Source organism: Pteropus medius, unplaced genomic scaffold (genome assembly GCF_902729225.1).
Source record: "Pteropus medius unplaced genomic scaffold, Ma_sr-lr_union100, whole genome shotgun sequence".
NCBI classification, from domain to species: Eukaryota; Metazoa; Chordata; class Mammalia; order Chiroptera; family Pteropodidae; genus Pteropus; species Pteropus medius.
This window is the reverse complement of record NW_024342473.1, coordinates 13,817,595-13,828,340: the sequence shown is the minus strand read 5'-3', so window position 1 is coordinate 13,828,340 and position 10,746 is coordinate 13,817,595. Positions and strand designations below refer to the sequence as shown.

Sequence of the window (10,746 nt, the reverse complement as noted above, 5' to 3'; positions counted from 1 at the left end):
AGAACCATAGGGATACTGGAACTAGTCTGTGAGTGTTGCATGTCCAAATTCTGCCAGGATTATTTAAAGTGACCCACAAGGCAAGGCAGGCAATGTTCAGTGTTCAAAGGGATGAAGCGAGAATGCCAAGGTATCAGGCACTATTTTCATTTACTGGAGGACTGAATCACATCGCAATTAGTCCTAGCCAGATTGTTAATTACAAATGAGCCAGGGGAGATTAAACCTGGACAAATCAACCAAACAAGCAAAATTAGCCAAGAAAAGTAAGACATTTTATTTTACATACAAAAAGGGTGCAAACTGAGTCCTTCCCTCCCCAAATTGGGGAAGAGGTATACTTAAAGATCACATTTGTGTTTTCCATGGTGCCCTAGGAAATGGACTACTCTGAGACAACGTATCAAGACCTATTTCCCATTTTCTCCAAAGAAGGATACTTCCTCTGCAGAGGAGTTTTTCCTACTGGTGTTACAAATCTCTCCTGGAGGAACCATTTCAAATACACTTGAAATTGACATTCATGTTTAAAAATACTACAAATTTCATTTTCACAGCTGAGCTTTGTGACCATTGCCAGGGTTATGAAACAACATTACATCATCTAAAACAAAAGGTAAGAAAAAAAAGGATTGAACAATGATCAGACACCATCCACACATCAATTAAAACTGATTTCCACAGCTGATTTATATATTATCTAGTCTTAAAAAAATTGCAATCAACATCCCAACATCTTTTAAAAAGTACAATGGGCAAAGATTTAAGAAACAGACAAAATAATAATAAATTAGAGCATGTAATATATCCAATGAAGATTGATGGATCAACATTATTTTCTTTTGGGGGGGGTTGTAATATTTTTGGTTTCATCTCTATCTTTTCTGCTATTTACTCTTCTGCTTGATAAATGGGGCTCATTCCCAGAGCCAGCTTGCTGTGACACTAATTTGAGAAGCTCCCTTGTTACTTGTTTACTTCCTAGAATATTCAGGAACACATGGACCCAGCAGCCTGGGCTGGGTTTTTATGGAAGTGAAATGCACACAGATGAGCACACACATACTCACAGGCATACAAATGCATTCATACATACTCATCTGTAAATATATTTCCCCCCGAAGAAATGGCTCATCTTTCCTGAGACACTGCTAACAGACTGATAAGCCTCTTAAAAAAGCTTCTGGTGCAGGGCTGGCCTGGGATTTGGTCTGGAGCTCATGAAGAGGAACACTGAAAATGTCTCACCTGCCCAGAAGGAGGGGACTTGTGGGGAAGAGGCAGTCAGGACAGCGGTCCCCTTGTGTTACTGGGACGACCGCACCACATTCCCATTTATTACCATGGATAACTCTCTGCTCTGAGACTTTGAAGGTGGTGATGGCACCGGAAAGATGATTGCAAGGAATAAAGAAAACAAAAGAAATTCTGTCCATAGAACTGAGGTTTCTTTAAAACATCAAGTTTGGTAACCGAACTAGAAATATATGGAATACATGTTCACTTTTCCTTGGTAGGCTGATCCACAAATGCTGGAGTGGACTTCCTGGTTGTTTTTTGAGGAAATATGTCAACTACTACTGTCTATATCCAGGGAACCTATTTACTATTTTGACTACAATGAAGAAACCTGTTCTTTTGCACTCAGTCACCTGCAAAAGTAGTTAGAGAAAACATGTTTTTAAGATTGCTTAAATGATCAAAGACTTCCAAGATTCCTTATTTGTGGCTAAAACACTGCTCAAAACTCTATAAACCCTTAGAAGGGCCATAGTTTCCTCTTTTTCTTAAACAAATACAAAATCATCGCCCCACCTACCCCACCCCACCCCCCAAAAAATAAAAACCCAAGGAAATAAAACCATAGGAATCCCGTTTTGATTCCTACTGACCCATCATTAAGACTGGGAGTCACTGTCAATCAACCTCTAGATGGGACTTTTCTGGAGCTGGCAAAAGCAAGAACTCCAGAGACAAGTGTCTGTTGTTCACTTGGCCAATCCAGATGGGTTACATAGTTATCCTGGAATTCATCTGCCTACCTTGGGTCACTGGTGGGGGTGGTGGCAGTGAACTGACAAAGGCAATGTTGGCTGTATGGCGCTGCCAACTTTCAATCTGAGAAACTGGCTCTAACATGGTGGCTCTGACACTGAAAATGCTGTCAGGGCAAGTCACTGGGAATGGAAAACTGGTTTAAATATGAAGATGTAAGAGGTGACCGAGACACAGGAGGCACGTGGACTTGGGAGAGAGGCATCAGAAGAAAGATCAAGTTCTTTTGAGAAGATGCTTTCTAGGCTGCCATGGAAGTACTTATATTTGAAAAATGCAGGCCATGCTTGCTCACTGCGGGCGGGGACAGGGTTTATCTTTTGCAAAAAAAGTTAAGGCTATGATCTTTAGTAACCACTCTGACATAACATTACCAGCACAGCATATCTAACATTAAAAGTGATTACTAACACTGATAATCAACACTGAATACGTACTACCAGTGTACATTTCCAGTGAATTAAGTCAGAAGTTACTTTAGAGGTAACAGACACCTCTTCTGGCTAATGCCAGGGGCTGTTTCTATGTACTTGGAGTTCACTGAGAAGTAACAGGTGTTCAACACTTTTACTGGAAACCTCAGTATCCTGCTGTCTGCTGTCGCCCCTATATTCCAAAGTGAAATGGAGCTTTAACTGGAGGCCAACGTAGTCACCTGACTTGTACCTTCCTAGACATACCTCAAATAGCAGGAGAGTGTTAATTAAGGCAGTCATAAAAACACACTGGCTGCTGGCACACTCTGCCCACTCCTGCAGAACAGTCTGGAGTGAGATCACTGGGAAACACCAAGGTAGGCATAGCAAGTGATCAAACCTTATGTGCTTAGACTTCACAGACTCAAGTCATGCTCTGGTCACAAAGAAAAGACCTGTTATACCTTGGTGGATTCCTGTCCTGCTTGCTTCAATCTGCTCAGGATGTAATGCCTGAAGGATTGCAGGGCTTGGGAGAACTCCTAATGGTATTGTTGTTGTTGTTTTTTTAATGAATAGATGCTGTTAATGCTTAATGCTAACTCAGAAACAACTGCATCAATCCCAAAGAAAAAGAGCCCTAGGCATCATGGTTGTGAAATGGAGCGAGCTCAAAATCTACAGAGCAAGTGGATTTGGGTGAGTGGTGGGTGGAGGGAATACTCGACACCAAGGACCTGGCTGAGGCACACAGCTAAGCAACTATAGCAACAGAGCTGAGGAGGGGGCCCTGATGTGTTGGCGGGGATGGAACTGATAGCCAAATTACTCCTTACGTACTCATTTTTAATGTTAAAGAATCTCTCAGGGGTCTGGGACCACCCTGGAGTGCCAATGGCCCTGGAAGGATCACCATTACTCTGCATGCCAGATGGACCTGGGGCTTGTCACCTTTGAAAAATCAAATAACTGGTAAGAGATTTGGGGAGGCAGTGAGGGAAAACTGCATTAAGGAGGACCCCCCCTCCCCCCTCAAAAAAAAAAAAAAAAACTGCTCAGGTTCAAACCCTCAAGAGCTAGCCTTTAAAAAATTTTAAGATCTAAAAAGAGTCACAAACCCAGCTGCAAGGAGGTTTGCCCTGCAGCCAAGCTGGTCACTGCCTTTGCTTTTTTGTGGAAGCGGGGGGTGGGGAGGCACTTAGTGGGGTATGGAGTGCCAAGAGGCCCCAGACTCTGCCACCATTTCCCCTTGCCCTCCCTTGAGAGGCAAGACTTTTTCTATACAGGGATGAGGAAGTAAACATTTCTATACAGGAAGTTAGAGTTACCCCCAAACCAACTTAGAAACTACATAAGTTTCAGAGATTATGCCTTAACCACTAGGCAATGTCAAGGAAACAAATACCAATATTCGAAATCCTCGTGGGGAAGGGGTGTGACACTGCATCTCCCAGCCACTCGGTTTTGTGTACAAGAAAGTTTCTTTTAAAGAAATGGAAGATTATAATCTTTACAAAAAGTAAGCAAGTTTGAAGCCAATGAAGTGGTATTTCCTAGCCAAAAACTGATGGAACAGGTGAAGTGCAGTAACTGTTTCATGCTACTGCTGCTATTTCTGCTCCATGTAAGATATACCAAGGGACTTGTCAGGAAATGCCAACTACCAGAAAGTATCCTCACACCCTCCAGTCCAGAACACAACCCTATACCTCGAGTCAGGGGCCATGATTTCCGTGTTCGTTCCCAAAACCACCAGACTAAGTCACCAGCCATTGTCCTCCACGGTTATCTGTACTCCCAGATACAGGACCTCATTCCCTAATGTAAATAATCCTTTCTCCTCTATCACTTCTGGAATGAGAGGTCACTGTTTGTTAGCCACTGAACTCAAATGAAAATCGAGCACAATAAGATTAACTCCATACATTAATAACTTTTTAAGCAGTGAATGCGGAACCAAGACCCTTCATGGTAGTATGCTGTGCGACTACACCATGAGTAGGGGGAGGCGGAGAGTGTACTGGGGAGAACGTGCTCTGGACGCACGGCCACCTTATCTGGAAAAAGTCTATGTCCAACTGAGAAGATAATCTCAGAGCTTTCTTTCATTTCATTCTCCTTTCCCCTGGAATTTTCCAGCACCAACCAATCTCACCCTCCTGTTCACTACAGCCCCATGTTCTAAGTCCTAAGCCTGCCGCTGTGGACCTGCTGGGAAAAAATTCGCAAGTGTTGGTTTCAGATAAGGCAGGCCAGCCCAAATGCTATAACTCAAGTATTGGGGCAGAAAGTACACACCAATTTTATTTCCTGGCCCTATGATGCCGAGTTCTGAGGTTCCTTTGGCAGTTGAAAGGCGAGTTCACTTTCCTCCTCTTTTTGTCCACTAGTGGCAATATGGTGGTGGCTGTTTCATCACTAATTTTGTCCCCCAAGTCACTAAGGAAGTCACATGGCTATCTATTTGAAAGTCCCTGGCAGTGGAGGAAACGGATGTTTCGGATTTTTTTTTTTTTTCGTTTAGTATCTCCTTCTCTGGGATGAACTGTCTCCTGGTCACAGTCTGGCTTGGCTGGCTCATCCCATGTGCTGGAGAGCTGGGTTGTCCAAACTCCAGGTTGATGAGGTCAAGAGGCTCTGGTAAGGACATTCTTCAGTAGCTGAGAAGATGAATGAAAATTCAAGTATGTTTCCTTGCCAACCTGAGTGTTCACTCAGAATGACACAGAGTTTGGCTTCCTCTCTTCTGGGTGCTGCAGTTGCAACTCTCTCCATTGAGAATGTCCTCTGGACCCATGTTCTCTGAATGGCTTGGCTGGCCCCATCCCCCTCAAACAAAAAAAGTAAAACTCCCAATATAACCAGACACAATATGCATCTGCCATGTTTTTTGTTAAAAAAAAAAACAAAAACAAAAACAAAAAACTAAAAGTGCAATAAAGTCAGTTTTTTCCTTTGCTCAGAACAATCTGCATTGTCCTACTACTGACTGAAGAGCAGGGTTTGCTTGTCAAGAAAGCTAAGAATGCCAACATACGGGGACAGTAGGCTGCAGATTGCTTACAGTTTGTGTCCTACAGTATTAACTTCACAGGAGGGAGGGAGGGAATAACCTGCACCCCGTGACCAGCTGGGGATGGAGGCTGTGCAGGTACAGAGGAAGAGGGAGCCATACTGCCAGATAACGTCTGGTAGGTGAAGAAGATTCTTCTCTAGCTCGGGCCTGCCACCTTCCTCCTACTTCCTTGGCCGCACCCCCAGCCTCTTGAGCTCCTTCAGCAAACAAAGCCTTCACCTCACTAGCTTTTATGCTGGAGAGGACTGAGGGTGGGGCAAGAACCAGGAGTAAACTAAAGGGAGGGAAGAAAATAGTAGTCCTTGAGTTTTTGTGAATGACACCTTCACTGTAAACAATAGGAAGGAGAGTCAACCAGGTAGCCCCAAGGGCAAGCAGTGGAGGAGCAACAGCTCTGGGACCTGCTCAGAGCTGCAGGCAGGTGGGGATAGCCACTGACCCACTCACTGGGCCCTGGCTGCCCACACTGGCTCCTTCTGGGGGCATCTGTTTTCTTCTTTTTGGTTTGGATCTCCACCCTCCCCCACAGAGGAGTCCTTTCCAATGAGAAATGGCAGGAGCTGCAGGTGCAATTGAGTCAGAGTCCCCAGGGCCTGAGGACTCCTGGGAGGCACTGGTCACTTGTGGCGCTGAGCAGTCTTCTTCCTTTTCCTCTTAAAGAAACAGCAGCACCTGGAGCACAAGAACACTGCAAGTCAGTGGGAGAGGCCTGCAGCTTCCAACAGACTTCTGCCTGCTTTTGCTCACTGCAGGGGGTAGAATTTTCCCCTGGCACCCACCACAGGGCCACCCACCATCTACAGTGCACGAACTGGAGGCAGTGAGAAGTGTCTGCCAGGAAAGCTAAGAGAAATAGCTGCTTCATTTCAATCTGCAGCTACCAAACCCAATTATCAAAATGCTGCAGGCTAGACAGCACAGGGGCAAGCATTTTTGGATGATGAAGAAGGCTTATTTCCTATTCTAACACCCAACCCAGATGCGTCACCGTTATCTGGAACCAAAGCTGGGGGTCTTCAGGGATGCATTATGAATAGCTCGCATTGTATGCCCCCTGACACAGAAGGCAACATTATTTAATGTATCTTTAGTCGTCAGTGGGTATGGAGGCTAAACTAAGGCAAACAAACCCCATGAAAAATATGATGTTTGGAACTCTAGGAGGACCTCATGATGCTACCGATGAAGGATTAAGGTCTCTCTATCCCCCACTCTATCCTCATCCAGCTACCTGGAGCAGGCAGGAGAGGCCCCGAATCTTAAAAAGAACTTTGAGCCCAGATCTCCTGACTGAAATCAGCACAGCTTACTCTTCGTTTGGAGAGGATCAATGCCACAGCCCAGGAGCTGAGCACCAGAAGGCTCTGGTGGCAGGGTCCTTCTCAGCTTAGCTTCCTGACACTGCTACTGCTGGGTTATAGGACCGACCCTGTTTTGGGTGGCAGCTGGGGCCTGCTCCCTTCATGAGCCCTCCAAATGCTGCCTCTTGGGCGACAGCCACAGCTCTGGCACATCCCTAAGCCTGAGTAACCCCTCCTTACTCTTGCCTTTGGAATAGAAAACACCTCTTCTCAAACAGTGACTAGTCCAGAAGGCGGTGATGAAGGCTGTGGCATGGCTGATGCAAAGGATATGTCTTTTCCAGGGAGATGACACATGGGAAATGAGAATGTGAGGGGCAGAAGATGGTGGATGAGTAGAAAATGCCAGGTGATGGAAGGGAGTAAAGCTGGAAATACAGCTCAGATTCGCTGGACCCTTGAAAGAAAAGCTTTTCTGAGAACACTATCTTTGGGGTCTCTTACCCAATCCTTCCAGGTTTGATGCCAGGAAAATTCATATGGAAATAAAGAACTATTGCTTACTTCCTATACCCTTAAGTTCTCCACTGTAGTTAAGATTCTCCTCGTCAGATCCCTTGGTATTCCTACACTCATAATGGATTAGTTATTAAAAATTTAAAGGAAGTTTCTTAGAAAGAAAAAATAGACACAGAGACAATGACGGCTCTAATCATATCTGAACGAATCAAACACGGAGATGTTGGAAACAGGAGATTCTTAAGAGAGTCTAAGGATTTTCTAACTGTATCAATGACATTTGTGAAGTACTACTAATAGGTGTGAATACAGTTACTAAACAAAGTGTCATGTGTATTTGAAGACTGAATACATTCTTTTTTTCTTTTTGCAGCAATTTATCCGAGAATGGCTTTTTAAAAAATAGCAAAAACAGCGTACCAAATATTTAGACAATTTTCTCAGCTTTTTAAAAAAATACATTCTTTTAAATAAAAATGACCAACACTTTCAGTTCTTTAAATCAATCCTCAACGGAATCCCTGGGGAAGGATTTAAGAAAAAAAAAAAAAGTCTTTTTATATACACATGCTTTAGAAAACAGACATTTTCCAAGTTGAATGTCCTGAAATTAATATTAAACGAGGCAAATATAATCTCATGGGAGCAACGATATTTCAATAGTTACCTGTTGACCATGACTTTCAGAGAGATCACTAATATTAAAGCCAATTTCTACTCTTAACTGTTTTCAGAGGAGCTAAGACGATGATTTTGTATTTTTAAGAGCAATATAAAAAAGTATGAAATACTGTTTTAGTCCATTTCAAATGACACAACTCCTCTTTTACCTCCTCCAAGGCAAGTCATAAGAATTAACATCTGCTTACAAGAATATCATAACCTGACATGCAATGCTGAAGTCACCTGACTGGAGGAGAGTATGAGCTGTGGCTTACAGCCCTAGGTTAATTTTTGCTGGTTACTGTAGTTAAAGCTTCAGCAGTAGCAGAAACTTTTAATAATTCTACCCACAAAGAAACAGAATCCACAATCTGCTCTTTGACTCTTTGGTTTCCATGGTGACTACCAGCAACAGGACCTGTTAAACCTGGTCAAACCCGGACTAGCCACTGATTGACTTCATACTGATATCTTAATATCAGAAGAGAATGAAGGCAAGTGATGGACCCTTCTTGTGTCTTAGGCTTCCTTCCGGTTGATTCTTTGACTGGATGACCAGAAGTTCTTAACATGCTGGACTGAAAAATTAATCTAGCCTCCCTACTCACAAGCCACGAAGTGTTCTTCTCCCAGGCCTCTGTGCCATTTATTTCTTTTCCACACTGCTCTCTTACTATGGCCTGGCTCTCTCCCCTCAGCTATTCTTTGCTATCTTTCTCTTCTTTGCTGTGCTTATACATTCTTCCCTTGCTCTAATACCTGGCTCAAGTCCCACAGTATCCATGCAGTCTTCCTTGAGCATCCTATTCACAGTGATCTCTCAAGGGACAATGACATAAGTGTCCTGGAGAACTACTTGTCTTTTCAAATATGTATATCTTATCTCTCCAGCGAGATGGTACCTAAGCTCTTTGGGGAAGAGAAGGCCTTGGGACCTCCTAGAGTTCCAAGCACTGAGTTGGATGAGCACACAGTGAACCTTGAATTTGCAGTCAGGATCATATAACTGACATCTCACAGGAAAAAATAGACCATACAATGTCAGGTTACACAGACACATGTTTGCTAAACAAATAGGCCCAATGTATTCCTCAATACTTACTACAAAACTACAAATTCTAGCTGCATAAAACTCAATTGTTAACTTCAATACATTCCTGTCCTTGGGGAAACCCTGTAGGCATCCTGACTTAGGGTTCAGAAACCAGTGCTCAACCCAAATCACTGAAGACAAATAGAAACAAGGTAGTTATAGACACCAGCAGGCTGTTATCACCACACAAAATATGATCTCATGCATGCAGATAACATGAGAGCGTTAACAATTCCAGACTGCAATAGACCAACTAGTTCAGGAGCATCTGGAAGGTCATAGGCAGTGTCCAAGAAGAAAGCTGGGGAAGGGGTTCTGTCTTATAGCAAGAATGTACCTCACCAAATGTGGATTTTTTAGGCCTTCCCCTACTACATACTTCCTGTTGTTCCTAAGAATACATTCAAGGAACCTGAAAGAGAGGCTCCAATCTCATTGGCCAAGTCAGCCCTTGGCCCACTATATTCTCTTACAGGAAGTGGAAAAAAAAGCCAATAAACGGAAACAAACAAACCCAAGAACAACAACGAAAAACCAAACATGTTCAACTCTCCCACAAGAAAGAGCTATCTTTTTTTGAGACTCATATTCTACAGATGGAGGAACGAGCTGAATCGAAAAGAAAAGTCACAGGTTTTTCCAAAGCAGCTAGCTGATTTCTAGGTTAGAGACCCAGCTGCACAATGTGAGACTATCTGGTAACAACTATCTTTGAGGTTCTGAGGAATAATCTAAACAACTCGTACAGTAATTTTGTCCTAGCCCTGTCCCTCTCTACTTGATAACATCTGGTCATATTAATTTGGGAAAAAATTCACTCAGCTAAAAACAGATAATTTTGGATATTGTGGGATAGTATTTTGACAGGAGGAGGCAGCGATGAGGCGGGTTTGAAAAGAAAGAAGGAACAGATTAATTCCTAGGTACAGGCCTACCCCATCCCCACCTTGTGGATCTAGTTTCCCAGTCTGGGTGGTTATGGCACAAGGTGGTATATGAAAGCCATTCAGTGTTCCTAAGGCATTTTGTTTGGCTTTGCCAATCCCAGCCTAGTCTGGTCCGCTCCCCTAGCATGTGGACTGGAGAGAGGGACTCACCACATGTTGAGCATTTTCAGGCAGCTACAGAGTGTGTAAAGAGAAAAACACAGAAAGGAAAAGAGAGAGAAAGAGAGAGATATTAGTCCACAGAGGTGAGATGGAAGCGACTCCCTGTGAGCCATGCAAACATGCAGAATGTTGTGTCTGTGTTTACTTTCTTCCTCTGTCAAGGTAGGGTGAGTAGGCGCTGGCCACTTGGTCCCCACACTAAAGTGGAAGGGGCAGGCACCTGATAGAAGTATCAAGGTGGGAGCTGGATCTCAGTGAGGGGTAAGGCAAAACAGAAAGAAAGTTGGGGGGTGCGCCAGGGTGGGCTTTCCTGGGCACCATCCAGGAAGGTAGCAGGAGAAAGAGTAAATGATCCTGCCTGAAAGAATTCAGTCAAGTACCAAAGCCCAGCCATTTTGGTCCCCACATGAAATCTTACTGTGCATTTTGTTAAGCTACCCTTCCAACTACTCTGAGGGAAAGAGAAGTCCCTAGCCTTTCTATAAATCCAACCTGCCTGACCAAAGCAGCCAGC

General features: G+C 43.7%; 1 protein-coding gene across 9 annotated transcripts in view; it reads right to left on the bottom strand.

The window, feature by feature from the left end:
- Positions 1-253: 253 nt before the first annotated feature.
- Positions 254-10,746, bottom strand: part of CSNK1G1 (casein kinase 1 gamma 1) — a 146,833-nt gene continuing 136,340 nt past the window's right edge. For 7 of the 9 annotated variants that reach the window (XM_039865319.1, XM_039865321.1, XM_039865320.1 and 4 more), the window contains one exon: positions 254-6,219. In XM_039865319.1, the coding sequence (XP_039721253.1) occupies positions 6,165-6,219 (55 nt within the window). In that variant the 3' untranslated portion in view covers positions 254-6,164. The remainder of the gene's footprint in view (positions 6,220-10,746) is intronic. The other 2 variants (XR_005653366.1, XR_005653367.1) reach the window with 1 other exon arrangement.